Source organism: Rosa chinensis, chromosome 3 (genome assembly GCF_002994745.2).
Source record: "Rosa chinensis cultivar Old Blush chromosome 3, RchiOBHm-V2, whole genome shotgun sequence".
Taxonomy (NCBI): Eukaryota; Viridiplantae; Streptophyta; class Magnoliopsida; order Rosales; family Rosaceae; genus Rosa; species Rosa chinensis.
The window spans coordinates 28,338,574-28,350,985 of NC_037090.1; the positions used below are offsets into that span (position 1 = coordinate 28,338,574).

At 39.9% G+C, this 12,412-nt stretch overlaps 1 protein-coding gene and 2 long non-coding RNA genes across 5 annotated transcripts; 2 read left to right on the plus strand and 1 right to left on the minus strand.

Moving 5' to 3' along the window:
* The first annotated feature begins 2,254 nt into the window (after nucleotides 1–2,254).
* LOC112193729 (B3 domain-containing protein Os12g0592300) lies at nucleotides 2,255–4,385 on the plus strand. Of its 2 annotated transcripts, none has more exons than XM_024333964.2 (4): nucleotides 2,255–2,664; nucleotides 3,287–3,584; nucleotides 3,689–3,800; nucleotides 3,903–4,385. In XM_024333964.2, exons 1-4 carry the CDS (start codon nucleotides 2,602–2,604, stop codon nucleotides 3,919–3,921), a joined length of 492 nt encoding a protein of 163 aa, XP_024189732.1. In that variant the 5' UTR covers nucleotides 2,255–2,601; the 3' UTR covers nucleotides 3,922–4,385. The 2 variants fall into 2 exon arrangements, with proteins under 2 accessions (XP_024189732.1, XP_024189730.1); XM_024333962.2 differs by having other exon boundaries at nucleotides 2,262–2,664; nucleotides 3,689–3,819.
* A 649-nt stretch (nucleotides 4,386–5,034) lies between these two features.
* Nucleotides 5,035–6,661, plus strand: LOC112194980. The gene is made up of 3 exons (XR_005808669.1): nucleotides 5,035–5,182; nucleotides 5,374–5,458; nucleotides 6,201–6,661. It is a non-coding gene; the product is annotated as an uncharacterized LOC112194980 (long non-coding RNA).
* Nucleotides 6,662–7,009: 348 nt separating this feature from the next.
* On the minus strand, nucleotides 7,010–11,864 carry LOC121052249. Of its 2 annotated transcripts, none has more exons than XR_005808665.1 (3): nucleotides 9,932–11,864; nucleotides 9,186–9,261; nucleotides 7,010–7,767 (listed from the first exon to the last, which is right to left on the minus strand). It is a non-coding gene; the product is annotated as an uncharacterized LOC121052249 (long non-coding RNA). The 2 variants fall into 2 exon arrangements; XR_005808664.1 differs by having other exon boundaries at nucleotides 7,010–7,788.
* Between the last annotated feature and the right edge of the window lie 548 nt (nucleotides 11,865–12,412).

Consider the following 12,412-nt stretch of genomic DNA (forward strand, 5'->3'; position numbering starts at 1 on the left):
AATTTTAGGCACCAAATTGCCCACTTGCTCCACTAACATTTTTTTAACCCCATTTACTCAAAACACTCTAAGAGATTATTTTCCTAATACCCAATTAATTCTTTTTTTATTCTTTTTTTGGGGACTTTTTTGCCCTCTCCTTCTTTCTCACTTAGAGAGAGAGAGAGAGAGTCTCTCTCTCTCTCCCTCCCTCCATCCCTCCAGCAGGTCGCCCACGACGCCGGCTCTCGCCATCGCGGTGCCGAAACTCGTGGTCGTGCTCTCCGCGGCCAGGCTCGACGCTAAGCCGACGGTCCTCGTCGCTGAGAAGCTCGGCGAGGCTGGGTTGGACCTTCTGAAGGAATCGACGACCGCCAATAGAATCGGGTACGTCTTCAATTTGCTTTTGTCTCTCTCGCCGGCGACTAATTATCACAGAAATCGCAACTTGATTGTATCTCCAGTCTCGGGCTGCAACCGGAGTCGTTGCAATCGGGGTCGAATTAGTGTGAAGGCAAATGGTCAACCGGAATTGTTGCAAAACGACTAGAATTGTGGGCAAAATCGTCAACCGAAGTCGAGATTATTGGGGGGCAATAATCTTCCTATTGGGGGGCAATAATGTGTCTTAATTGTTATAAAGTCTCTATAATTGTGTTTAGTGATATTTTCCTTTGTGTTAAAGACTGCTTCTAATGTGTTTTGGTATTTCTGATATATTATTGGGCGGCAATAATCTGTTTATTGCGGGGCAATAATATATTTGTTTTGTTATTTTTTGCATGAATATGGGTGATCCTTTTGTTGTTAGGTGCATTTATTCTTGTTAAGAGGCCACCCGGGAGGCCTAGGGTGAAGCGGTTCAAGTGGAGTGGAGAGTGTGAAAAAAAGCCAATTCGTTGTGGACTTAAATTCACCAAGTATTGAATTTGAGTACCTTTACTTTTGTAAACTAATTCAAAACCAAACTGAGTTACTTCTGACCATTTATAAAAAAAAATTATTGGGGGGCAATAAACTTTTTATGACCCCCCAATAAACCTAATTATGTTGGTTAATGAATCTAGCAGCATTTTGTTGAAATGACCTGTAATAAATGACCCACAGTTAAGACATTATTGCGGGGCAATAATATGTCTATTGCCTCCCAATAGACCACCCCAAAAATCCCCAGTTTTATCATTGCCAGATTATTGTACTTTAATAAACTCAAAACAACATAAGACTTATCAAAACTCTAATTTCAGTGATTAATTAACCACAGTTAAGAAATTATTGGGGGCAATAATCTGTCTATTGCCCCCCAATAGACCACAGTTTTGACGTCGTCCGAGACCTGCAAGCGAAGCCCAGACTTGATTCCGACTTGGAGCTTCAGAGCTTCCCGGACTTCTGACAAACAAAACTGGCGAAGCCCAGACTCGATTCCAGCGTGGAGAGTTTCCCGGACATCTGACGAATAAAATCGGCGAAGCCCAGAGGGGTTGGGATCGTGGAGTTGGATGACATCATCCTCTGGTGGTCCGACGGTGGGATAGAGCGACGGCGGTGGAGGCCGACATCGACGGTGGAGTGGTGGGCGTGGTGGCTGAGAGAGAGAGAGAGAGAGAGAGAGAGAGAGAGAGAGAGAGAGAGAGAGAGAGAGAGAGAGAGAGAGAGAGAGAGAGATATGAGTGTAATTTGTTAATTAAAATGAGGGCAATACTGTCAAACACTGTTAGATTTGGTAAATGAGGTTAAAAAACTCTTAGTGGAGTAAGTGTGCAATTTTTAGGCTAAAATTGAGTAAGTGGTCATGTCCCCTATATATTATTGTTATTGTAGGTTGAGTTGTTGTGTTCTCATTCTACTTTATTTCCTAACTCTCGCATGTATGAAGCTGTCATCTACGCGCATACACTAACATCATGGCTAGGTATTTTTCTGGGTGTCCCATAAGATGAGCAACCTACAATTATTGGAAGTATATATAAGGTGGTTCAAATGTTGTCCCTCAGTTGCCTATTGTTATGCATAGGTGTGAGTATCTCATATTAGGTGTAATTTCTTTAAAATTTTGACCGTGATAGATACATAATTATGGATCTTAGATAGGAATAAATATCGTGGTATTAATATCACAACCGGTCATTTCAATACCGTATAATTTTTTCCTTAATTAATAAACTTCAAAAAATTATAAAAAAAAAATAACAAAACAAAATTCAATTGAGCAGATCTCACATAGGCTAGGACTCCATCACGGTATCCTTGAGAGGAAAAAGGTGGCAAGGTGCCATAACTCCATTGGAGTCGGGAAAAGTCACATCACATCACTGTAATGTGAAAAAGCTTGCAGACCCAAAACGTGGTCACAGTGTTACCTGGGATGCAGCATCAAAATATCAGAAGCACGAACCTGTGAAACCATTCAAAAACCCTGATGGAGACTAAACAGTTTCGTAGCAATTGGTTAACCCAGGCCTGGGGTGCAGGACCAAACTCGACCTTCAAGATAATGCTCATAAATTAAAGCTCTTGATCGAGTCAGACAAGGCCAGCATTTAGAGAGAGAGCAGAAACCAGAGGGGTTAGTTGTGGAGGTGCCGAGAAGAACCCAGCTGGGAAGAAGAAACAGAGAGTATGGAGCTTGAAGAAAGACCATCGTTTTTCAAGGTCCTTGTTGATGGCTTCTCCCAGCAACTGGTAACATATATTAATCTCACTTCTTTTTCTTTTTCAAGGTTGATTAATTCTCTGCTTAGCTTCATCAATGAAATTCTGAGGTGAGTGATGCCCATCAAATTCCGTTTGCTACTATTTGTTTCATGTTCTTTTGGGGATCAAGTATTAAAAATTCCTACCATACTCTGCAAGACTGCAACCAAACAAGAGAAGCCAAAAATTCCAACAAAGGTTACAGTTTTTAGTCATCTCTAGTTCAAATTGTCTATGTAGTGTAGTTTTGTTCATAGCAAATTATATAAGCAGACTAATTGCTTAAATTCCCCTAGTGTTCCTTTAAGGGAAAATGGAAAATTTCTTGTGCATACAAGAAATTGATGTAATGTATTTGATATATAACTTCAGCATGTTAGAAAACTACATATCATTTATAGATCGATTAGAGCTGAGATCTTTGGTGAGACGGAATGCTTATGAAACTAAATCTGGTTAAACCGATTTATGTTTTTCCTGAGCTCATATTTGTCTAGTCCCTTTTGTTGGTATCAACTCTCAGGTATGAATGCCTATGAACTTACTATGATCATAGCCTACAAATGTCATTCAGATATGAATGGTTTCTACGAATCTATTAATTTTGTAGCGTATACCACGTGCGTTTGTGAAGAACTTCAATGGTCGTGTACCACGAATGTGTGGCCTTAGAGGCCCTTGTGGAAACTTGTGGGCTGTGAATTTAAAAGAGATCAAGGATCGCGTGGTTTTCCATAATGGTTGGCAGAGTTTTGCAAAGCATCATTTTCTGGAAGTTGGGGATTTCTTGACTTTCACTAAAGATGATGGTTCAATTTTTGATGTCATAATTTATGATAAAAGCTACTGTGAGAAGAATGTTGAAGCAGCCAAGAGCAGGATTGGCAATGTTGTGGACAGAACAATTAGTAAGTTGTACTGTTTATTATTTCATTTCTCAACAGCTTATAGAAGTTTGGTGTGTGCCATCTTGTAACAACTTGGTTTTGCTGTTGTATTTGGCATTATACAGACAACCACATCATTTTAGGAAAGAGACCTGCACTTGATCTTGTGGAAGAAACATCTATTGGATCCATCTCTTTCAATTCGGAGAATCCATTTTTTACTACTATTTTTACGAGGTATACTCGATATGACCTGGTGAGTGCTTACTTTGTCGCCAAATTCTCAAGCCAATGTCGACTGCTCTATTTCTAAGAAGCTTTTCCCTGTTTTCATTGCAGAGAATTCCAAGCAAAGTAGTCATAGCTGCAGGTCTTATGAACAATAAAACTATAATGCTTCAAGATCCAACTGGGAGGTCATGGTCTATTAAACTCAACGAAACACCAAGGGGTCAAATGCGTATGGAAGGCTGGTGTAATGTTTGTAAAGAGAACCAAATTTCATTTGGAGACACCCTTGTTATTGAGGTAGTCAACCATTCTGTACTTCAACTCCATGTTTATAAAGTAGGAGCAGCCCTGGATGTCGAAACTCAAAGCTAGGTGGCTGCAGCATTTCAGACTGCACTGCTATTCAAATTTGATAAAAAATGGTCTTACTCGTCTTGGCCAAACTGCCAAAGGATCATCTTCTGGTTTTTCACTCCCTAGTCGGTTCTTGTATTTCTAATTTGTAGTGTTTTATGCATTGTACGTTTTCTTCTGTAATGTGACTCATTGTTGAATCATATTTCAATTGGTCCTTGACTTTTTGTTGTTGAATGTCCACTATCTATCTAGCTATTTTATTTATCGGGGTTGTTAATTGTATTTATTCTTGGCTTGAATCATTGCTTCTTTTTGTGATTTGGGGTTCCAACATATCCAATCATGATGTTTCTAAATGGTATCTTAGCTAGACAGACCAAATGCATGTTATGAGCTCTTGTTAAAACCACTACTCCTCCAACCACAGCACTTAACAAGTGACTTACCGGCCGAAATTCCGGGATGGGATAACATAGTTCTTCAGATTTCTGCACAATCGCTATCCGCGAAGATCTTACAGTATCCTCAACGCCTTCATCATCTTCGACTACACGAAGACCTCGTCAGTATATATTTGACCGACCCACTTTCCTTCCCTCTCAATGTGCTTTCTGCAAAAGGAAACCAGAAACCAAAATGCTGGGAGGATCAATACGCTTGGCTATTTTGTCGTATTGTGACAATAGACCAATCAATCCCCCTAATTTTTTACCATAACGGCCACCTCTTTCACTCCTAAGTCCCAACGACCGTCCATTTAGAAATTACTAAATGCCCCTACTTTGACTGATTGTGTGGCTCTACTTACGCCACATGTGCCCTTGTCAGTGGCTGTAACTTACAGCCTGCGCATTCCGGCCTCATCCAAATTTTAGAAGATTTTGTTTTGTGGTTGTAGTCAGTTGCAGTGTCCTAGACTGCAGTCAGTTCAATTAAATTTGCTTCACCAACCTTTTTCCTTACTAAGTTACTATTCATATATTCTCTCATACATTGTCCCCAATTTTTGTTGTACTCTCCAGAAATTCAAGGTGATGCATTTTTCTGCTCTTCCAGCTTCAAATTCTCTCCCTGTTTTTATCCTAAATAAATAAATAAATACAAGGGTTTTCATTTTGTTATTGCAACACTCCTACTGTGCAACTCATCATCTGTTGAATTTCTGATAGTTTCGGTCACATTCAAGCATTTTAACCATTGCTACCTTTGTTTGATGAATTAGGGCACAATTTCTATTGTGTATGGAGCCAGAGGAAGAAAGGCCATCATTTTTCAAGGTCCTTATTGGCGACTTCTCCCAGCAACTGGTAACATCGATCAATTCTCATCTCATTTTCTTTTAGATCCATTTTCATGATTGCCTCTTTTTTTTTTTTTTTTACTTATATTAATTTTCTGCGTAGATTCATCAAGTTCTGTTTGATGCCCCTGAAATGCAGTTGAATTTTTGAGAAATGAATGTGAAATTATGTTCACATGAAATGCAGTTGACTTGAAAGTTATTTGATCAACTGTATTCCTTTCATCCAAATTTTTCTGGGAAGTTAATAATTAATAATATTATCCTGCCTACCTCAATCTGAACCAATTAAACAAGTTTATTTTCCAAATTATCTTAGTTCTCAATAGGTCTAAAGTTTAATATCTCACTACAGTATACCCCAAATTATAAGCATATATAACTGATATCCCCAACAAATAGTCTGCTTCAATTTCCATAATCTGAACTCAGGGCTATAAAATACTGGAGAAAGTTATGCATACATGAAAAATATGTTATTTATTCCTTCATCTTGTGATCAGATCGAGAGACCCCCGTATCTATGAGATATTTGATCTGTGGTGACCAAGAGTGTGTATGCAAATGATGATAGTTGTACCATATATACCAGTCTTTGATTTCCTTGAGTTTGTGGTTTTGAGAAATTAAGATTGCCATATTTTCCATTAGGTCTTTTGTTGGTCTCATAGCCTTAAAATGTCATTTAGATATGAGTGGTTTCTTATGATCTGATAATTCTGTATCGTATACCACGTGCATTTGTGAAGAACTTTAATAGTTGTGTACCGTCCATCAGTGGCCTTAGAGGCCCTTGTGGAACATGCTGGACTGTAAATCTGAAAGAGATCGAGAAATCTATTATGAAAAATGCAATGAAGCTTGAGATGTTGGTGATCAATCAGTTTGGAAAAACTTATATGGATGGAGTGTTTAGGGATGTTACCAATCAGCATATATACTCCAAACTCTATGCCTGAACATCCATCTTGGAAGAAGAACGCGAAAGATTATGGGAAGAAGAACGCAGGGGAGTGGTCCAAGAAAAATTAAGGAAAATAAAGACTGATGTACAAATTATAATTCTGTAACAGTTGTCCGTTAAAAAAATAAAGGCTTCTTGTTCTGTTGTTTATCCATGGTTGTAACCTTATATTTGTTGATGTATTCAATGTAATATTAGTGTACATGGATTGTTTGACTTGTAGCTGATGTCTAAATTGAGCATTTAGAATTGTGTTGTAACAATACATGCAAGGTAAGGTTTATTAGTCTTGTAGGCCTACTAAAACAAATTAGCAAAAGCGACTCCACCCAACGTTTCCTTCTTTCTCTGCGGTAGTGTCCTGTAGGACATTTTTTAAAATTTGTTTGATGCAAATAGATGAGTAAATTAACGAATTCATGTTTACATTGATTTTTGGCAAAAATGATCTTTGATGGTTGAAATGTTAAATCATGGAAGGAAATAAGAGAGTTTGGAATACAAGTCCATATTGGTTTGGACTAAAGTTTTTTCCCTTCAAAATTTTACTTGTGAACTTTTTGTTTCATTGTTATTTTGGTTTGTTAAGCTCAACTTAGTGCCCAAAGTACCAAACTGATGAAGTTGATGTCTCTTTTGGGCCATTTTTCTCTCCTTCCATAGTCTCGGACACGTCCGCTCGAATCTCGCCCTGCGAAAGAACAATTTTCGGTGGTGTGTCCCCAAGCTTCATGGAATAGGCAGTAGGGTCGCAGTTGTCGCTAACCACCTAGATTTCTTGTGGGGCGGTTCGAGCTTACTCTTGAATTTGGTCTCCCTTGAGAATTATGCGCTTCACTTCTCCTGTATGGGCTCCACCTAGGAATCCTGGTTTGATTAGGAGCTGCCTCAATCTAAACTAAGTCGAGGCATCCCGGATCTGATCGAATATGGTAGGATTGTTCCAGATCTAATTAGTTCTGATCTCTCCACTCGATAACGAAGAAGATAGAGTCCGACAGTCAGCCTATTCAACTCTTCTTGCAACGACCATACTTTCCGTTGAATGGAGTCAATATCCTGTTCTAGTGTCACGTCCCGAATTTTGAATAACCAATTCAAATCCGAAACGTGAATAATAACTATTACAAATAAACTTTCTGACTTTTTTCTCTGAACAACCACACCACAAGCCACTCAAAATTCAAATCTCGAAAACCTCGAGTTAATTATTACAACTCACTCATACAAGTAAGATTGTAAAGCTCTAAATGAGCATAACAAACCTCTCAATAGAAATTCAGAGTATCACATGCAGCTACTCTACACAGCTCGATCGCCTTCCTGTTTCTTCTGTCCTGTAGGATTACCCGCTACACCGTTTGAATAGTGTACTGGGAATTGCAACAACACAAAACCCGGTAAGCTTTTTGCAAAGCTCGTGAGTAAACAAGAAGGAACTGTTGATTTATTAAATTACAATTCTTACAGTTCAAGTAAAAACTCAACAGTATTACGTCTACAAAGAGACATCAATCCATTCATGGAAAACCACAAGGAATACATTTTCACTATCCACAAATCACAATACCCACAAAGCAATCCACAATCCCCAAAATCAGTCACAAAAATCACCAACTCTAAATCACCAAAGATTAAGACGGGGTCTAAACTCACATCTTTCTTCTCAAAACCCCGAAAGCGTATTTATACAAATACGGTGACTGACAGACTAGAGCTCTAACTGAATCGTAGCCCATCACCTGGCCTAGGTTATGGCATCCGACATGATTGTCAATATCGTAGTTCATCAACATAGGTTAGAACATCCGATACACATACTCAAATAACCGTAGCCCGTCATCCACTTAGGATTAGAGCATCCGGTATGCATACACAACTAATCGTAGCCCGTCATCCACTTAGGATTAGAGCATCCGATACGCATACTCAAATAATCGTAGCCCGTCATCCGCCTAGGATTAGAGCATCCGATGTGCGTACACAAATAATCGTAGCCCGTCATCCGTCTAGAATTAGAGCATCCGATGTGCATACTCAACTTAGCCCGTCACCCGATAAGGGTCGTGGCATTTCTTACACTCAACCAATCGTAGCCCATCATCCACCTAGTATTAGAGCATCCGATTCCCTCATACTGGTCACTACGTTGACCCTAAACTCAACCAATCGTAGCCCATCTTCCACCTAGTATTAGAGCATCCGATTCCCCCATGCTGGTCATTATGTTGACCCTAAACTCAACCAATCAAGTACAAAAATATTCTTTCACACAATAGGATCAATAAGTCCATGATATGTACTATTATTGTGTAAATATGTACTCAAAATACCACTCCAAAAATTACCAATCCATACTCAATCATATCATCACACAATACCACGTCATACATGAATTTTCAATATAATTCCACCAATCGCTATTATCATAAGTGAATATGGTAATTCACGTTTTCGATTTCACATCAATTAAATCATTATAATTCCACACTCTTCAATGTCACACCATTCCACATATAATCACGTAAATATATATATACGTAATCACCCACTCAGGAATGACCACTAATACCAACTATAGTTCACACAAGAAAATCATGAAATTCATTTTGTATAATAGAAATCATTTTACTTACCTATGGACCGTAGTTGATCAAGTCCATATGATTTAAAACAAATATTTATTCCATAAATATTTTCACACAATGACAACAAAATAAATTAATTAAAAGTACTGGTTCGTAATATGAACCACGTGAGGTTTACTCACCTCTAATCCCGCTGCGTCTTCTTAACAGCACAACCACGATTATACGAATCGTCCGCCAAATCAAACCGTCAAACACCTAATCATAAGTGACTTGAATTTAGCCAACAACTCATAAAATAAAATAAATGACATCTGACGGTCTGATCGAATTTATACGATGATCCAACGGTCGGATCCTCACGGATCACTCTTTGGATCATCCTCCCGAAATTATCACGAAGATCCAACGGTCGGATCTTCCTGAATCGCCTTTATTTACATCTCCACATATTTATATGAAAATCCGACGGTCGGATTCTCACGAATCGCCTTCCAAAACACCATTTCACAATTATACGAAGATCCAATAGTCGGATCTTCGCCCGTGACCACAAAAAGTCACTGGGACAGTCATACGATCAACATATTAAAATTACAAGTCCATCCGACGGTCTGATCTTCACAGATCACAAATCGAACGATCGAAATCGATCGAAATCGTCAAATTCATAACTAAATCATACGATATCCAAAATTGCGTATAATATATCGAAATGATCGTATTGAAATGTAGAATCTAAAAATGTAAAGAATCACATTTTTGACCCCCGGAGGTGGCCGGAAAGGGCCGCCGGAGTTAGGGGCCGAGCCGCCGCCGACCACCGCCAATGGTGTCGGGGCCAGGCTGCTCCTCTTCATCTCATCAAGCCCAACCACTTTCCTAACTAGCATGAAGTCTGAAAATGACCGGAAGGGGTCGAAATTACCTAAAACAGTCGAGGTGGCCGGAATTTTTCCAGAAACCGACGAGAATTGCAGAAAACGGCGAGCTTGATTTCGACTTAAAAACTTCAATTTCAGGCCTCTATTCCTTCTGGAGAGTTGTTAAGAATATCAAGGCGAACTCACAGGTTCAAGAATCACTCAAAACGAAGCTCTACAGCTTGAGATATCTTGATCGAAAGCTTCGGTGGCCGGAAAATTTCCAGAATCCGGCGAGCTTGAATTCCGACGTAAAAACTTCAACAACTCGCTTCGATCCCTTCATGAAAGTTGTTCAAAACTTCAATCTGAGTTCACCAGCGCAAGAATCACAAGAAATGATGGTCTGTAGCTCGAGATATCCGGATCGATAGCTCGTTTTTTTTCCGATTTTGATCGGGGCTGGCTTCTAGCTGCCACCACGCGCAGTGCCGCCGTGTATGGACACTTCTGGGAGTTTCAGGAGGTTGAGGTGAGCTCGAGGATGAAGTTTGGTGAGGATTGGTGACCGGTAGCTTGAGATATCAAGCTTGGAACCCAAACGAGCTCAAACCGGGCGGAGCTTCCCGCCGCCGCTTCCGGTTGTTCTGCAGCGCAAGGCTGCCACCTGCAGCTGCGAAATATCGAGGCGAAGGTGTGGGACGTGGTCTGGTGTCTTGTGGTGGCCTGAGGTGGGAGAGAGAGACCGGAGAAACCGTGCTCTGTTTTCGAATGGGTTTCGGACGAGAAAGAGAGTGACAGTTTGAGTGAGAGAGAGAGAGAGTCAAAGCAGAAGCACTGTTTTCCCTTTGTTGCTCAAAACACGGAAACATGTTCCACTTTTCTTTTATCCACATTAAACCCACTAAATGCTGCCAAAACAGGTTATTACAATCTACCCTCCTTAAAGAAATTTCGTCCCGAAATTTAAGTGCGCAACATATAAACCACGAATGGCTCACTCCGTCTCGCATCCTGTCCTCGCCCTCATTTGAGTAATGCATCCGATACTAAGCCTCCACCAGATATTAAACAAGACAGTTTCAGCCAAAAAAAAAAAGGTTCTATGTAGATCATACATAATACCATCCAACACCAAATATGGCCACATCAAATTCTACTTCAACTATACCACGATTGACTACACTAGCTCCATCATAGATTTTCTTCTTCAACTTAGACTCAAGCAAAAAGTTGCTCCACAAGAATTCTAGGAGATAAGGCTAACCTAACCATCGAATCTCCATTTTTACCAAAACTGTAGCAATCCGCAAAGCTACGGCTCTATGTGTAAAAATACATCCCAATAGCAGGTAAATCATTTCATCACTAATGTGACCCACACAACAAGAATTCACAAATGAAACATCCATTTCAACACAATTCAGCAATACCACATTCTTTCGCAATCCACATTTCTCAAAATTACAACACAACAATTGCCTCAAGCAACACACACCCAAATCACCACGTGGTATTGTACACAAATCTATTTTCACACTAATAGTCACCCTGTACAGGCATACAAGTACAGTAAACACTCACACAAAGCGTTTCGTTACTCAATTAACATCACGGTAAACCTCCATGGTAAAATTTAAGCATGCACTATCCTACGCAACAATAGAGATGCATCACCCAAAACAAATCATTCTCAAAAGCACGCCAACAAAATAAAATGTCACCCAGTGATGATGACTTGGGCTAAGCACAAAGGCTGGCCATTTGGGCCAAAGAAACCGACCCAACCACATTTCGAACCGGCCCAAACCAATTTGGTCCAAAAACTCGGCCCACTAACCTTCGACTCGACTCGGCTCGGCTACAGTGTGAAGCTCTACATACCGTACGCATACCGTACTGACCGTATATACATCCGTATATCGAGCATATACGAGATCCAAAAAAAGAAATATTTGCAGGAGGTAAGGTTCGAACTCCCGACCCTATGCCCCAAGGCTTTGCTCCCCACCACTGAAGTAAGAGCTGCTTTTATCAATATATCCCCACGTGTTATATTTATTATGTCAACAGCAACATAATAAAAAAAAATAAAAATAAAAAAAAATAAAAGGGGAGGCAAGATTCGAAACCCTAACCTGCTGCACAAAAGCTCTGCTCCTAACCACTGGAGCACAAGCTGCCCTTATAATAATATGTACAAATGTTGTACTTATTATGTCCATAACGAACATAATAAAAATAAACGAGAGGCGAGGCTCGAACCTAGGACCTCAAGTACAAGGACTTCTCTCTCAACCACTAGAGTACCAGCTGCTCTCGTTGCTATCCATGCAATTCATTTTATTTAAACTCAACCGTTTTCAGCAATCCGGCCCAAAATATCCAAAACTGTTGCAGAAACCCGGCCCGACATATCCAAAATTGTTACAGAAATCCGGCCCAACATATCCAAGACTGTTGCAGAAATCCAGCCCAACATATCCAAAACTGTTGCAGACATTCGGCTCATCGGGCCTCCACCCACAGCTACAGTGAGGACCCTG

Excerpts from the sequence above, each read along its gene's own strand:
- LOC112193729 (XM_024333962.2), top strand. The coding sequence starts at position 2,602 with ATGGAGCTTGAAGAAAGACCATCGTTTTTCAAGGTCCTTGTTGATGGC. Across the intron at positions 2,665-3,286 it reads ATGGCTTCTCCCAGCAACTG|CGTATACCACGTGCGTTTGT; the intron begins GTAACATATATT and ends TTAATTTTGTAG. Across the intron at positions 3,585-3,688 it reads TGTTGTGGACAGAACAATTA|ACAACCACATCATTTTAGGA; the intron begins GTAAGTTGTACT and ends GGCATTATACAG.